The 14,882-nt window shown below is 44.2% G+C and overlaps 1 protein-coding gene across 1 annotated transcript in view; it reads right to left on the bottom strand.

Moving 5' to 3' along the window:
• Positions 1–14,882, bottom strand: part of LOC129855047 (Golgi apparatus protein 1-like) — a 34,302-nt gene that overhangs the window by 13,465 nt on the left and 5,955 nt on the right. Inside the window, exons 2-8 of the mRNA XM_055922320.1 lie at positions 4,324–4,353; positions 4,038–4,124; positions 3,211–3,426; positions 1,928–2,131; positions 1,663–1,734; positions 1,235–1,421; positions 821–1,035 (exon numbers count right to left, since the gene is read on the bottom strand). Coding sequence (XP_055778295.1) covers positions 821–1,035; positions 1,235–1,421; positions 1,663–1,734; positions 1,928–2,131; positions 3,211–3,426; positions 4,038–4,124; positions 4,324–4,353 — 1,011 coding nt within the window. The remainder of the gene's footprint in view (positions 1–820; positions 1,036–1,234; positions 1,422–1,662; positions 1,735–1,927; positions 2,132–3,210; positions 3,427–4,037; positions 4,125–4,323; positions 4,354–14,882) is intronic.

Below are 14,882 nucleotides of genomic sequence, written 5' to 3'. Positions count from 1 at the left end.
TTCGTCGGAATGCACTCCCAGGACTCCCACAAGAAATGTTTGTTTTGTTCGGTAATGTCCATCATTTATGTCCAAATAGCTATTTTTGTAGCGTGTTTGGTAAGCAAATCCAACGTCAGGAAGCACGTTCACTAAAAGCTGACAATGTCCAAAAGTTCCGTAACAGCCAGTAGAAACATGTCAAACGATTGATTCAATCAATCTTTAGAATGTTTTTAACATAAATCTTGAATAACTTTCCATCCAGAGAATTACATTGACTTCAGATGAGCGATGGAACAGAGCTCCCTCTCATGTGAACGTGCATGGTCAAAGAATGGTCAGGTCATGGCAGACCTGACTAATTCCCCTCTCATTCGGCCCCCCTTCACAGTAGAGGCATCAGACAAGGTTCTACAGACTGTTGACATCTACTGGAAGCCGTAGGAAGTGCAAACTCATCCATATCTCGCTGTGATTTCAATAGGATCTTGGTTGAAAATCGACCAGCCTCAGAATTTCCACTTCCTGTTTGGATTGTTTTTCAGGTTTTTGCATGCCATATGAGTTCTGTTATACTCACAGACATCATTCAAACAGTTTTAGAAACTTCAGAGTGTTTTCTATCCTATACTAATAATAATATGCATATATTAGCAACTATGACTGAGGAGCAGGCTGTTTACTTTGGGCACCTCTGTGCACCTTTCATCCAAACTACTCAATACTGCCCCTTCAGCCATAAGAAGTTAAACAAAACTCTGAACGCCGCCCCCTTCCAGACCTCCCCCGCCCACCTTACACAGCAGCACCACTCCTGGGGAGAACCCTGTGAACTCACAGCTTTCTGGCAGAGGTTGTCAATGGTGCCCATGTCTCCTCGGCCCACCCTCATGAGGCAGTGCAGGGTGCGTCCCTTGCGGTGGAGGCCGGAGCAATGGGCCTCGATCTCCCCACGGCAGTGCAGCACGATCTCAGGGCTTAAAGAGAAGTCCTCCATCAACATCCTCCTGTAGTCCAACATCTCCCCCTGACACTCACCGCTCACCGTACGACCTGGAACACACACGTCAGGAAAAGTCACATAGGAACTACAAGTGGGGCACTAGAAAGCCATTTCATTAAGTGGAGAGAAAAATCCTCAAAGTAACAGCAGTGTGACACCGTATGAGAGAAAGACGAATACAGATTGACCAAACAGGTTGACAGGGAGAGACACAGATATAGATTAGGAAGAAGAGACAGCCAGCCTAACCTCTGTGTACGGCAGACTCCAGACAGAGCAGCAGGTAGGAGAGGCGGGCCTCGCGTGCACGGGGCATGTTGGTGTCCACACTGCAGCGGTACTTCCTCAGGTCTGTCTTGCAGGCCTTGGCCAGGGAGTAGCTCACCTTGTAGTCCTGGGTAATCAGCTTCTGACGCGTGGTCAGAGCCTCTCTGCACTGTGGAGGTCAACCAAAACATAGGTCGGGTCACAATCTCCATCTGACTCACTGACTAATAGAATGGAATTACCAGAACAGATATTCCCATTCAATGGTGTTCTCTACATTTTAGACAACCTTGCTGACAAAATGCCTTGCAATAACAGCATTATTCATATGGAAAAATGACAAGTAGCAGAAGATATGATTATTTTGGCGATACCTCCGTTCCAACCAGGCTGTAGAGCAGAACACGTACCTTTTCAGACATGGCCTCCTCAAACTTGTGGTTGAAGAGACACTTGTAGACTCTGCCCTCTCCGGCTGGAGTCTAGAAATCAAAGAAAATAGAATTGGGATTCAATGATGAATTCATTTTCACATTCCCAAAGTTAGTGACAAAAACACCTTTGCAAGGAGCTTGGATTCAACTCGGATAAAAGTCTGAATCTGACCCCGAATCTCAATATTTAGCCTCTAAAGAAAAGAAAGAGACGAGAAGGGAACAGGAAGAAGGTACTCACATTTTCACAGAAGCGCTCACGGTCCTCCCGGCAGGAAAAGTAGAGGTACCTGTCCAGGTGGAAGTCGTCTGAGGAGAGTTCGGCCACACGCATGATGGCCTTCTTACAGTCAGGCCTGATGGCATGGGCCCCGGGCTGCTCCTCTGCCTCCCTGACCAGACCCTTCTCCAGGCATGCTATCACCTCACCTTGGGAGTGCACGTCCTGAGGGACAGACAGGGTGGCATGGGGACAGTGAGATGGATACGTTCAAGTTGGCTACAGCACTGACAAGCCTTTGTGTACTGATGCGTCTCTGTGTGAGACCAGAAGTGTTAACACCCAGAGTTGCGCTTTGGATCCGATGTTTTTATCAAATATTGTTTTTCAAAGGATTTCTTTTAGCAATTTAATAGAACACACAACCACAAAAACAGCCAGAGAGGGGAGGAAATACACTAGTAAATACAGAGAAGTTAAATATTTAAAAAAAGGATCAACATTTTTTTTATTTATTCAGCGTCAGTAGTTATTGCCGTTGTGTTGCCCTGACAACTGGTTTTTGATTCCTGAAGGCATGGTCATTAATCATCCTGTAGAAATGAATAATTCAGAGGATGCCAGGATGAAAATATAAATTGTTTAACACTGGGAGTTTTGGGAGCGTGGAAGCTAAATTCGTCATAAATCATGACTGAAGTAGCTAAGTTACTGACTGTAGTGAGTGCAAACTCAGGAGGACTCATAGCCAGGAAAACCACACTGGATCTCAGAGCAGCACAGAGGCAGTAACTCAAGCCTGACTACATTATGCCCAAAGCAGGAAACCTCATGTAGTCATAAGCCATGGTGGAACACAAAGTGTCAAATAAAAAGGAAAACCAAACAAATTAGAAACCAGCACAAACAAAATGGGTATATCCTGCGCCTCTCCGTTTTTTTTGTTACCTCTAGAGACAGAGACCGATTCATACAAATCTAATGCTATATAAAGCCCTCATGACAAATTCCTGATTTAAAACGTGAGCAAGTGTTCCATCTTTACAGATGTGTAGGATACTGAGTCGCCAGTGAAATGAGTTGAGAGTAGACCGTAAGAAGAGACAGGTGTGTATGAGAGTTAGACAAGGTTAGAGCTATGCCTATAGATGTGGTCCCCTGTAAATCAGCTGTTAAAGCATGGCCAGGATAGTGGGTTCGATTCCTGGGACCAAATGGATGTAAAGCGTCTGCTAAATAGCATGTACTCTGATATATCACAGAGCAATAACAGACAGGTGAGAGAAGGCCACGAGAGCAGTCACCTTCTCGCCGGTGGATATGCTGCCACAGTGCAGGCTGTTGATGTCCTCGCGGCAATTGTCCATGAAGCCACAGATGAGGCGGTAGTCGCTGAACACAATGCTGGTCATCTTGGTGATGTACTGGTTGCACTGGTACTCCGTGATGTTGCCGCGGTGATCCACCAGGCAGGACACCAGGTAGCCCTTTCCTCTCTCCTCCGCCGCACATTCTTTTATCTGAGAGGAAGGAGAGGAAAATTATGGTTAGCGTATGTCACAATATATCTTTCTTACACAATTAGTTTGCATGGGCATCAAAGGCCTGTGCACGTAGGGATTAAGCCAAAACCAATCCATGATTAAAGAATGGAAGAAACTACTAAAGGCAGGCCACTTTTAACTGTAATTGAAGCTTTTCCAGTTGAGCATGGGTGTGTTAGGCCAACTTACAAACGGTGTGTTGGTACTAGGTGTTGCTAGGTGCCAGGGACAGTGACAGCATGAGGACAGGACCTAACGGTAGCGGCAGGTAGCCTAATGGTTAGAGCATTGGGCCAGTAACCGAAAGGTCGCTAGTTCAAATCCCCGAGTCGACAAGGTGAACAATCTGTCAATGTGCCCTGGAGCAATTAAGGTTGCCGTTGATAATGGCTGACCCTGGCTGCTCGCCCAGGGTGTCTCAGGGGGAGTTGGGATATGCAAAAAGCCCATTTCATGCATGTGTATAATACACACACAAGGCCATTGAGGAGAGGATATGTAAAACAGGACAAATAAGCACTCAAATAATAATAACTATTACCTATAGTCAGATGCATAAAGCTCTGCAAGCTAGCTATCCAACTTACGTCGGTGATGGTGGTCTTGCACACCTCCACAGCCACAGACTCAAACTTGGGGTCAGTCGTCAGGTTCAGCTTGTAGTTCCACAGGAGCTGGAGAAAGAAGACATTAAACAAGTCTATTGATAGCTCAGAGAAAACAGTACAGGTCCACTGTGAGTGGGAAATGGAAGCAGGGGTGGTCAGACCACAAGTGGGGCTAACAACGCTGTATTAAATCGTTATTCACATTCAGTTACACAAATTGAAAGGACGGTTTAATGATGTGAGGGAGGGAGTTCAAAACACTTACATGGTTGCAGTCAGCAGCGATCTCGGTTTCCTGGAGAGAGAAAAAAGGGTCAAACTATGATTCGAACCGTAAAGAGAAGCAGGAAAATGCTGGGCAGTGAGCAATTAAGAGCACAAGGCCAAACAAACACAGTGATGCAGCACTTCAGTTGTCAGTTACTGTGGAGTAGAGGAGAGCTGAACACAACACTTAGCCACCAGTAAGATGTAATGACTCAACAACTTGTAGGGCTGTAGAAACATATGAGTGTCACCTGTCAATATCAGTCCCATTTCACTTTATACCGTTAGTGGGCCTGTGCTTAATATAGCTACTGTCCTGACTGAGCCCACCTCCTAAATTATCACAAGGCCATTGAGGAGAGGAATGTCTGCATGCCTCTCCTTAGCACCTCTCAGGCCAGGCTGACTGATGTATGGCCTCCCTATGGGAGCTGAGCCGCAGGAGACTGACTGTAAGCAATGCAGTCCAACTAAGCACTAATCATCGCTTTAGTGTTAAAATAACACTCTACAAAATGGCCTACTACAATCTACAGGAGGGCAGGGCCACATGGAAGCCAAATCTTGTGTTAGCATTTGAAATAATGTCACTATTTGAATATCATGCATTTTCCCCCGAGTCAAAATAAAAATACTTTGATTAAACTTTGGAACTGATTTGTTGTGCAACTTGGGAGGTGCCACTCAGTTCGGGGGATGGGCAGAGGTCAGTGTGTGTGTTTGACGAGCGAGCATACGGACTCTTGCTAGTTAGACAAACTTGTAGACGCCATATATCATCATCCCATCTGGTAGTGCCCGTCTAATGCATCAAATCGATGGAAAGAAACTAGCTAAGATAGCCAGCTATGTTAGCCAGCTAGCTAACGTTAGGCTAATTGAGGCTACTGTATTTTGCTGTGGTTCCCGTCCTTATCTACAGCAAATCCATTCAGATTCCACAGCCTACCTGATGGTTGCTCGTTGTCGCGGACTTTTCATTTAGCTAACTAAATTCCGTAACGTTAATTCCATTTAGCTTTGATTAGAGATCTCCCACTTCACTTGCTACACATGGAGCCACTTACTAGTGCCACCTTGATTGGCCAACAATAACAAACGCGTTAACTCCGTGTAGGCTACCGTAGGTCTTTATGGGGCGCAAGTCATGAAAATTAAATAAAAACAAACCTGAATGTAGTTAAGAATGTCATGAAATATCCTTCTGTTTAGCAATGTCATAAATATATTTAATATTGATAAAGCCTTTTCCATTGATAAAATAGGCCTGTTTTTTTCTTACTTTTTGAAGTATTCGAATACTAACGTCCGTTTGGATATTCGAATAACAACTCCCTAGTGAGTGAGTACACACACGGGTTGCAAAGGGTCGGAAACTTACCGGTAAATTTCTGGACATTTGCCATGGGAAGTTAAGCCCGGGAATGTTGCTTAAATTCATTTTTAAAAGTTAACTTATTAACAGTGAAACTTTTTTTGTGGGATACACAAGGCAATTCTAGATCTTGTGGCATATTTTGGTTAAACTATCCCCAATTCAATGGAATTGCAACCTTCTGCATGCACAGTGCTTTCTTCCATCACATGTACAGCTGATTCTCAAGATCTTGCACCCTAATGAGATGCTATTGAGCCCACACTACTACACTGTCTAAGTCAAGGACTACATGCTTTCTGGTAAGTGTTGATTACAATACTGGGTGGGTTGAATATATTTTATATGACATTATTTTTTTGTTTACTAGAAAATAGTAGCCTACAGCAAAGTGTGTTTTAAATCATTTCTAACTTCCTAACAATTTCTGCTAGTTAGTTTTTGCTACCATGTGGGTTTTAGCTTGCTTAAGCCTGCTAACAGTGGTAATTCACTTGTTTCCATACACATTTTATTTTAAAACATGTATCTTACAAAGGAGTTGTTTAATCTAACTGCTTAACCATTTATCTGTACTTGGAATTGTATTTGTTTTTTTTTACTAATCTTTACAAGAAAATGCCACGGGCACTATCTGATGTGTGGAGACATTTCACTGCAGAAGGAAAATGTAGTTGGAAAAGCTGTGTACATTTGCAAATACTGTGCCAAATCATATGTGAATAACGCAACAAAGATGCAGAATCATCTGGTCTAAAGTTCCCTCAGAGCTCACAATAAGCTACCTCTGACAAAAGTCCCTCTACTTGTATTCGAGGTGAAAATTATGAACCAGACACCTTATCGATAGCAATAGCTCATGGTCCTCCTGGAATCAAGTTGACTCAATGGAGGAACGTAGTCAGAGAAGTGCTGATGAATGTCTTGCTCGAGCTGTGTATGCAACTGGTTCACCTCTGACGCTCACAGGCAATGTGCATTGGAAGAGATTTCTGAATGTTCTTCGTCCAATATACACCCCTCCAACCAGACATGCTTTATCTATCATTTGCTGGATACAGAGTTCAAGTGAGGGTCAAGCAAATCATAGAGAAAGCAGACTGTATTGCAATCATCTCTGATGGGTGGTCGAACGATCGTGGGCAAGGAATAATTAACTACATCATCTCCACCACTCAACCAGTATTCTACAAGAGCACAGACACAAGGGACAACCGACACAGAGGTCACTTCATTGCAGATGGGCTGAAGGCAATAATCAATAACCTTGGACCACAGAAGGTATACTTGCACTGGTGACAGACAATGCTGCGAACATGAAGGTTGCTTGGTCTAAAGTAGAGGAGTCCTACCCTCACATCACACCCATTGGCTGTGCTGCTCATGCATCTAATCTGCTTCTCAAGGACGTCATGGCACTGAAAACAATGGATACACTCTACAAGAAACGGTTAGGTATGTGAAGGGTCATCAAGTTATAGCAGCAAAGTGAGAAGAATAAGAGCACCACATTGAAGCTGCCCAACACCCGTTTTTTATTTTTTATTTCACCTTTATTTAACCAGGTAGGCTAGTTGAGAACAAGTTCTCATTTACAACTGTGACCTGGCCAAAATAAAGCATAGCAGTTCGACACATGGAATAAACAAACAGTGTCAATAATAGGGTAGGGAAAAAAGTATATACAGTGTGTGCAAATGAGGTAAGATAAGGGAGGTAAGGCAATAAATAGGCCATGGTGGCGAGGTAATTACAATATAGCAATTAAACATTGGAGTGATAGATGTGCAAAAGATGAATGTGCAAGTAGAGATACTGGGGTGCAAAGGAGCAAGATAAATAAATAAATACAGTATGGGGATGAGGTAGATTGGATGGGGTATTTACAGATGGGCTATGTGCAGTGATCTGTGAGCTGCTCTGACAGCTGGTGCTTAAAGTTAGTGAGGGAGATATGAGTCTCCAGCTTCAGTGATTTTTGCAGTTCATTCCAGTCATTGACAGCAGAGACCTGTAAGGAAAGGTGGCCAAAGGAGGAATTGGCTTTGGGGGTGACCAGTGACATATACCTGCTGGAGCGCGTGGTACGGGTAGGTGCTGCTATGGTGACCAGTGAGCTGAGAAGGCGGGGCTTTACCTAGCAAAGACTTGTAGATGACCTGAAACCAGTGGGTTTGGTGAGAAGTATGAAGCGAGGGCGAGCCAACGAGAGCGTACAGGTCGCAGGGATGGGTAGTATATGGGGCTTTGGTGACAAAACGGATGGCACTGTGATAGACTGCATCCAATTTGCTGAGTAGAATGTTGGAGGCTATTTTGTAAATGACATCGCCGAAATCCAGGATCGGTGGATGGTCAGTTTTACGACGGTATGTTTGGCAGCATGAGTGAAGGAGGCTTTGTTGCGAAATAGGAAGCCGATTCTAGATTTAATTTTGGATTGGAGATGCTTAATGTGAGTCTGGAAGGAGAGTTTACAGTCTAACCAGACACCTAGGTATTTGTAGTTGTCCACCTAGGTATTTCTAGTTGTCCACATATTCTAAGTCAGAACAGGGCAGGGATCAGTTGAAGAGCATGCATTTAGTTCTACTTGCATTTAAGAGCAGTTGGAGGCCACGGAAGGAGAGTTGTATGGCATTGAAGCGCGTCTGAAGGTTAGATAAGTGTCCAAAGAAGGGCCAGAAGTATACAGAATGGTGTCGTCTGCGTAGAGGTGGATCAGAGAATCATCAGCAGCAAGAGCAACATCATTGATGTATACAGAGAAGAGAGTCGGCCCGAGAATTGAACCCTGTGGCACCCCCAGACTGCCAGAGGTTCGGACAACAGGCCCTCTGAATGAGTTCAGTGTGTCAAATCGGAGAAGTAGTTGGTGAACCAGACGAGGCAGTCATTTGAGAAACCAAGGCTGTTGAGTCTGCCAATAAGAAAGTGGTGATTGACAGAGTCGAAAGCCTTGGCCAGGTCAATGAATACGGCTGCACAGTAATGTCTCTTATCGATGGCGGTTATGATACCGTTTAGGACCTTGAGCGTGGCTGAGGTGCACCCATGACCAGCTCTGAAACCAGATTGCATAGTGGAGAAGGTACGGTGGGATTCGAAATGGTCGGTAATCTGTTTGTTAACTTGGCTTTCGAAGACCTTAGAAAGACAGGGTAGGATAGATATAGGTCTGTAGCAGTTTGGGTCTAGAGTGTCTCCCCCTTTGAAGACGGGGATGACTCCGCAGCTTTCCAATCTTTGGGAATTTCAGACGATATGAAAGAGGTTGAACAAGCTAGTAATAGGGGTTGCAACAATTTCGGCAGATAATTTTAGAAAGAGAGGGTCCAGATTGTCTAGCCCGGCTGATTTGTAGGGGTCCAGATTTTGCAGCTCTTTCAGAACATCAGCTATCTGGATTTAGGTGAAGGAGAAATGGGGGGGTGCAGGGCTGTTGACAGGGGTAGAGGTAGCCGGGTGGAAAGCATGGCCAGCTGTAGTTAAAATGCTTATTGAAATTCTCAATTATTGTGGATTTATCGGTGGTGATTGTTTCCTAGCCTCAGTGCAGTGGGCACCTGGGAGGAGGTGCTCTTATTCTCCATGGACTTTAGTGTCCCAGAAATGTTTTGTATTTGTGCTGCAGGATGCAAATTTCTGTTTGAAAAAGCTAGCCTTTGCATATTGGTTCCTAACTTCCTTGAAAAGTTGCATATCGCGGGGGCTATTTGATGCTAATGCAGTACGCCACAGGATGTTTTTGAGCTGGTCAAGGGCAGACAGGTCTGGAGTGAACCAAGGGCTATATCTGTTTCTGGTTCTCCATTTTTTGAATGTGGCATGCTTATTTAAGATGGTGAGGAAAGCACAAAAATAACCAGGCATCCTCTATTGACGGGATGAGGTCAATATCCTTCCAGGATACCCGGGCCAGGTCGATTAGAAAGGCCTGCTCGCTGAAGTGTGTTTTAGGGAGCGTTTGACCGTGATGAGGGGTGGTCGCTTGACCGCAGACCCATTACGGATGCAGGCAATGAGGCAGTGGTCGCTGAGCTCTTGGTTAAAGACAGCAGAGGTGTATTTGGAGGGCAAGTTAGTTAGGATGATATCTATGAGGGTGCCCGTGTTTACAGATTTGGGGTTGTACCTGGTAGGTTCATTGATAATTTGTGTGAGATTGAGGGCATCAAGCTTAGATTGTAGGATGGCCGGGGAGTTATGCATGTCCCAGTTTAGGTCACCTAGCAGCACGAGCTCTGAAGATATGGGGTGGGGCGATCAATTCACATATGGTGTCCAGGGCACAGCTGGGGGCAGAGGGTGGTCTATAGCAAGCAGCAACGGTGAGAGACTTGTTTCTGGAGAGGTGGATTTTTAAAAGAAGAAGTTCAAATTGTTTGGGTACAGAACTTGATAGTAAGACAGCCTGCAGGGTTCTAACTCTGCCCCCTTTGGCAGTTCTATCTTGTCGGAAAATGTTATAGTTAGGGGATGGAAATTTCAGGGTTTTTGGTGGTCTTCCTAAGCTAGGATTCAGACACGGCTAGGACATCCGGGTTGGCAGTGTGCTAAAGCAGTGAATAAAACAAACTTAGGGAGGAGGCTTCTAATGTTAACTTCACGTTTGGATGAAAAGCATACCCAAATTCAACTGCCAATTACTCATCCCCAGGAGATAATATATGCATATTATTAGTAGATTTGCATAGAAAACACTCAAGTTTCTAAAACTGTTTGAATCATGTCTGTGAGTATATCATAACTTATTTAGCAGGCGAAACCCCAGAGGACAAACTATTCAGATTTCTTTTTTTTGCAGGTCACTGTCTTTTCAATGAGTTTATTGGGAAACCAGATTTCTAAGCGAATTGCTTGCAGTTCTTACGGCTTCCACTGGATGTCAACAGTCTTGAGAAAGGTTATTCCTTGAGGTTGAGGTTATTCCTTTGTGTAATGAAGAAATACGGCCATCTCGAAGTCGAGGCACACCAGGTGTCCTGGACATGCGCTTCAATCAAACAGAACGCATGCTACATATCGTTTTAATCCTGTATTGAACACATATCATTCCGTCTTCAATTTGATCGATTATTAACGTTAAATACTTAGTTGTATTACAAAAGTAGTTTGACATTTTTTGGGCAACTGTTACAGGTAACCTTTGAGATATTTTGTCGTCACGTTTGGAACCGGCCTTTTTCCTGGATCAAACGCGCCAAATAAATGGACATATATAGACGGAATTAATCGAACAAAAGGACAATTTGTGATGTTTATGGAACATATTGTAGTGCCAACAACAGAAGCTCGTCAAAGGTAAGACATGGATTATATTTTTATTTCTGTGTTTTGTGTCGCGCCTGCTGGGTTGAAATCTCTCTTTTGTTTACTATAAGTACTATGCTCAGATAATAGCATCGTATGCTTTTGCTGAAAAGCCTATTTGAATTCTGACATGTTGGCTGGATTCACAACCAGTGTAGTTTGGTAATTTGGAATCTTTCATGTGTGATTTAATGAAAGTTTGATTTTATAGTAATTTTCATAGTAAATCATTTTAATTTGGCACTCTGCATTTTGCCAAGTGATACAGTAGCGTCTTGCCTAAACTCAGATTTTTGGATACAAATATGAACTTTACCGAACAAAAAAATACATGTATTGTGTAACATGAAGTCCTATGAGTGTCATCTGATGAAGATTATCAAAGGTTAGTGATTAATTTTATCTCTATTTACGCATTTTGTTACTGCTCTCTTTAGCTGGAAAAATGGCTGTCTTTTTCTGCGACTTGGCTCATACCTAACAATCGTTTGGTGTGCTTTCGTCGTAAAACCTTTTTGAAAATCAGACACTTTGGCTGGATTTACAACAAGTGTAGCTTTACAATGGTGTAAAATGCTTGAAGAATTACAATTATGGGATTTCTGTTTTGAATTTGGCGCCCTGCAGTTTCACTGGCTGTTGACGAGGTGGGACGCTACCGTCCCACATACCCTAGAGAGGTTAACATGCATGAAACCAAGGCTTTTACGGTTACAGAAGTCAACAAATGAGAGCACCTGGGAAATAGGAGTGGAGCTAGGCACTGCAAGGCCTGGATTAACCTCTACATCAGAGGAACAGAGGAGTAGGATAAGGGTATGGCTAAAGGCTATAAGAACTGGTCGTCTAGTACGTTTGGAACAGAGTAAAAGGAGCAGGTTTCTGGGCGCGATAGAATAGATTCAAGGCATAATGTACAGACAAAGGTATGGTAGGATGTGAAGTGGAGGTAAACCTAGGCATTGAGTGACGATGAGATATTGGCTCTAGAAATATAATTTAAACCAGGTGATGTCACCGCATGTGTGGGAGGTGGAACTAAAGGGTTAGCTAATGCATACTGAGCAGTGCTAGAGGCTCTACAGTGAAATTAGACAATCACTAACCAGAACAGCAATGGACAAGGCATATTGACATTAGGGCGAGGCATGCGTAGCCGAGTGATCATAGGGATCCAGTGAGTAGTTAGGCTGGCTAGAGACACAGCTGACGGGGCTAGCAAGCTATCAGAAGGGCCATAGAGGGACGTTGCAACGGAAGAAGTCTTATAGCCTCCATGTGCGGAGCCTCCTCGTGCGGTTACGTCGGCAGACCAGTCGTGATGGATTAGTAGTGTTCTGTGTAGTAAAGGGGGTCCAGTCCAATTGGCAAAAATAGGTATAGTGGCCCAAGAAATTGGTCAATGGATCTCTTCAGCCAACAGTCCTATATGCTCTAGACAGCTAGCGGGCCGCGGCTAGCAGATGGGCATTCAGGGGACGTCGCGACGTTGTAGCAAGTTGAAGAACCCCCTCGGGCAGATTACGTCGGTAGTCCAGTCGTGAAGGATTGGTGGGGCTCCGAACCGGCAGTTAAAGGGGTCCAGGCCAATTGGCAAAATAGGTATTGTAGCCCAGGAGTGGCTGATGGACCTCTTCAGCTAGCCGGGAGATGGGCCTAGCATGGGCTAGCTCCAGGCTAATTGGTGCTTGCTTCGGGACAGAGACGTTAGCCAGGAGTAGCCATTCGGATTGCAGCTAGCTAGCTGCGATGATCCAGGTGAAAAGGTTCAGAGCTTGCGGTAGGAATCCGGGGATATGGAGAGAAAATAAGTCCGGTATGCTCTGGTTTGAATCGCGTCGTGCAAACTGGCGAGAGTTTTCCGAGCTTAAGGTTAGCTGACTACTAGTTAGTTAGCTGGCTAGCTTCTGTTGGGGTTCCGGTTCAAAAGCAAAGAAAAATACTTTAGAAAAGCAGATCCACAGCACATTGGGTGAGGCGGGTTGCAGGAGAGTATTCTGAAGTTCAGGTTTAGAAAAATATAAAAAAGATATGCGAAGAAAAAAGATACATACATGGGACACGACAAGACGAGGCCAAAGACGTCTGACTGCGACGCCATCTTGGATAGAGTTCTATCCATTGGGGTGGTGTTGTCCTCATGTTTGACAGTCTCCTGGATGGGAAATAGTCTCTCCAAGAAATGGCCATAATCACAGTATGCCGATATGAACAGCCCCATCAAGAGGATCCTCCTGGATGATGTATTTTGAGAGAGAGTGGTAAGCAGCCTGAAACCTATAGCAGTAGCCATTGCACGGATTGAGGGAGACAATGCCATCCTGTCTGATGTTTAGACTCTGCTTGCAGATGTAAGAGAAGAAATCCGTACTGCCCTGCTCACTTCACTGTTTCTCCAAGCAGAGGAAACTGCAGTTCTGAAATCCATCAAAAAGCATCAAGACTTCTGCCTGAAGCCCATACATGCCACAGCGTACATGTTGGACCCCATGTATGCTGGCAAGAGCATCCTGTCTGGTGCAGAGATCAACAAGGCTTATGGTGTCATCACTACCAGGTCTCGCCACCTTGGCCTGGATGAGGTCATGGTTCTTGGCAGTCTGGCGAAGAACACTTCCAAGCAAGGGCTTTGGAATGGAGATGCAATATGGCAGTCGTGCCAACATATATCTCATCAGCCACCTGGTGGAAGGGACTTTGTGGGTCTGAGGTTCTTTCCCGTTGCCGCCATCGTCCCCCAAATCCCACCAACATCAGCCGCCTCAGAGCGCAACTGGTCCTTGTTTGGGAACAAACACCAAAGCACGGAACAGGCTGACCAATACAACGATTGAACAATTGGTGGCCATCCGGGCAAATTTGAGGCTTTTTGAGCCTGACAACAAGCCATCCTCAACAAGGTTGGAAAGTGACAGTGAAAATGAGGCCTCAGAGTCTGATGTTCAAGAGGTGGACAATGAGGAGGTCCAGGGAGAAGACATGGAAGCCTGAGAGGAAGACAGTCTAGAAACTAAAGCTTTGGTTATCATTTTACAGATGTTGAAAATATTTTGGGAGATGCGATGGATCATTCAATATTCCCTTTTGTTGTTCAGTGAAATCATCCCATGTGAAGTCAACTCACTAATTAAAGTTAAATTCGTAACCAAGTAGTTTTTATTTTTATTGGTAGGATTGAATCATTTGCAATTACATCTACTTATGGCAAGGTACATGTTTATGTTTGTCTTCGTATGATATGGTAAATATATCCAATGCAAAAAACTACATTTAAATGGTATTAATATAAATTTGCATATATTACCGTTAATTCCCACAGAAAGTTTCCACCTCTGAATATTCCCCAAAATGTGGAACCCTAATACAGACTACAAGTTCAAACTGCATTTCATTTCCCTCTGTAAAGCTGGTAAAGTGACAACCAATTCACCCCACGTAGAATCCCCTTTCTCATCTATCTACCCCTGGCAGAGATCAACTGTGAAGTAATGTGTGCGAGGAGAGCTTGAGTACCGTTATCATGCTAATCACACATTAGCTCTGCAGTCCATCTGCTATCTTCAGTTGCTGCAGCATGTTCTTTGTCTCACCCATTCATAAGGAGTGATTCACACCCTCACTAGCAGAGCAGTCTAGTCAGAGAGCACCGATAAAAACACTGACACATTGTGCCTAAACTGTCTAAGTAAATAGTAGGCTACACCTAACCCACACTGTTTTGGGGATAGGATAAATGGAGCAGCCACGACACCATATATGTAGGCTATACTGACACCCAGGCGAATGAAATTTCAAATCAAAATGTTTTGTCACATGCTTCGTTAACAGGCGTATACCAACAGTGAATTGCAAACTTACAGGCCTTTTCC

The sequence above is a fragment of the Salvelinus fontinalis genome, chromosome 5, assembly GCF_029448725.1.
Source record: "Salvelinus fontinalis isolate EN_2023a chromosome 5, ASM2944872v1, whole genome shotgun sequence".
Lineage (NCBI taxonomy): Eukaryota > Metazoa > Chordata > Actinopteri > Salmoniformes > Salmonidae > Salvelinus > Salvelinus fontinalis.
This window is presented reverse-complemented; position numbering and strand designations above follow the sequence as displayed.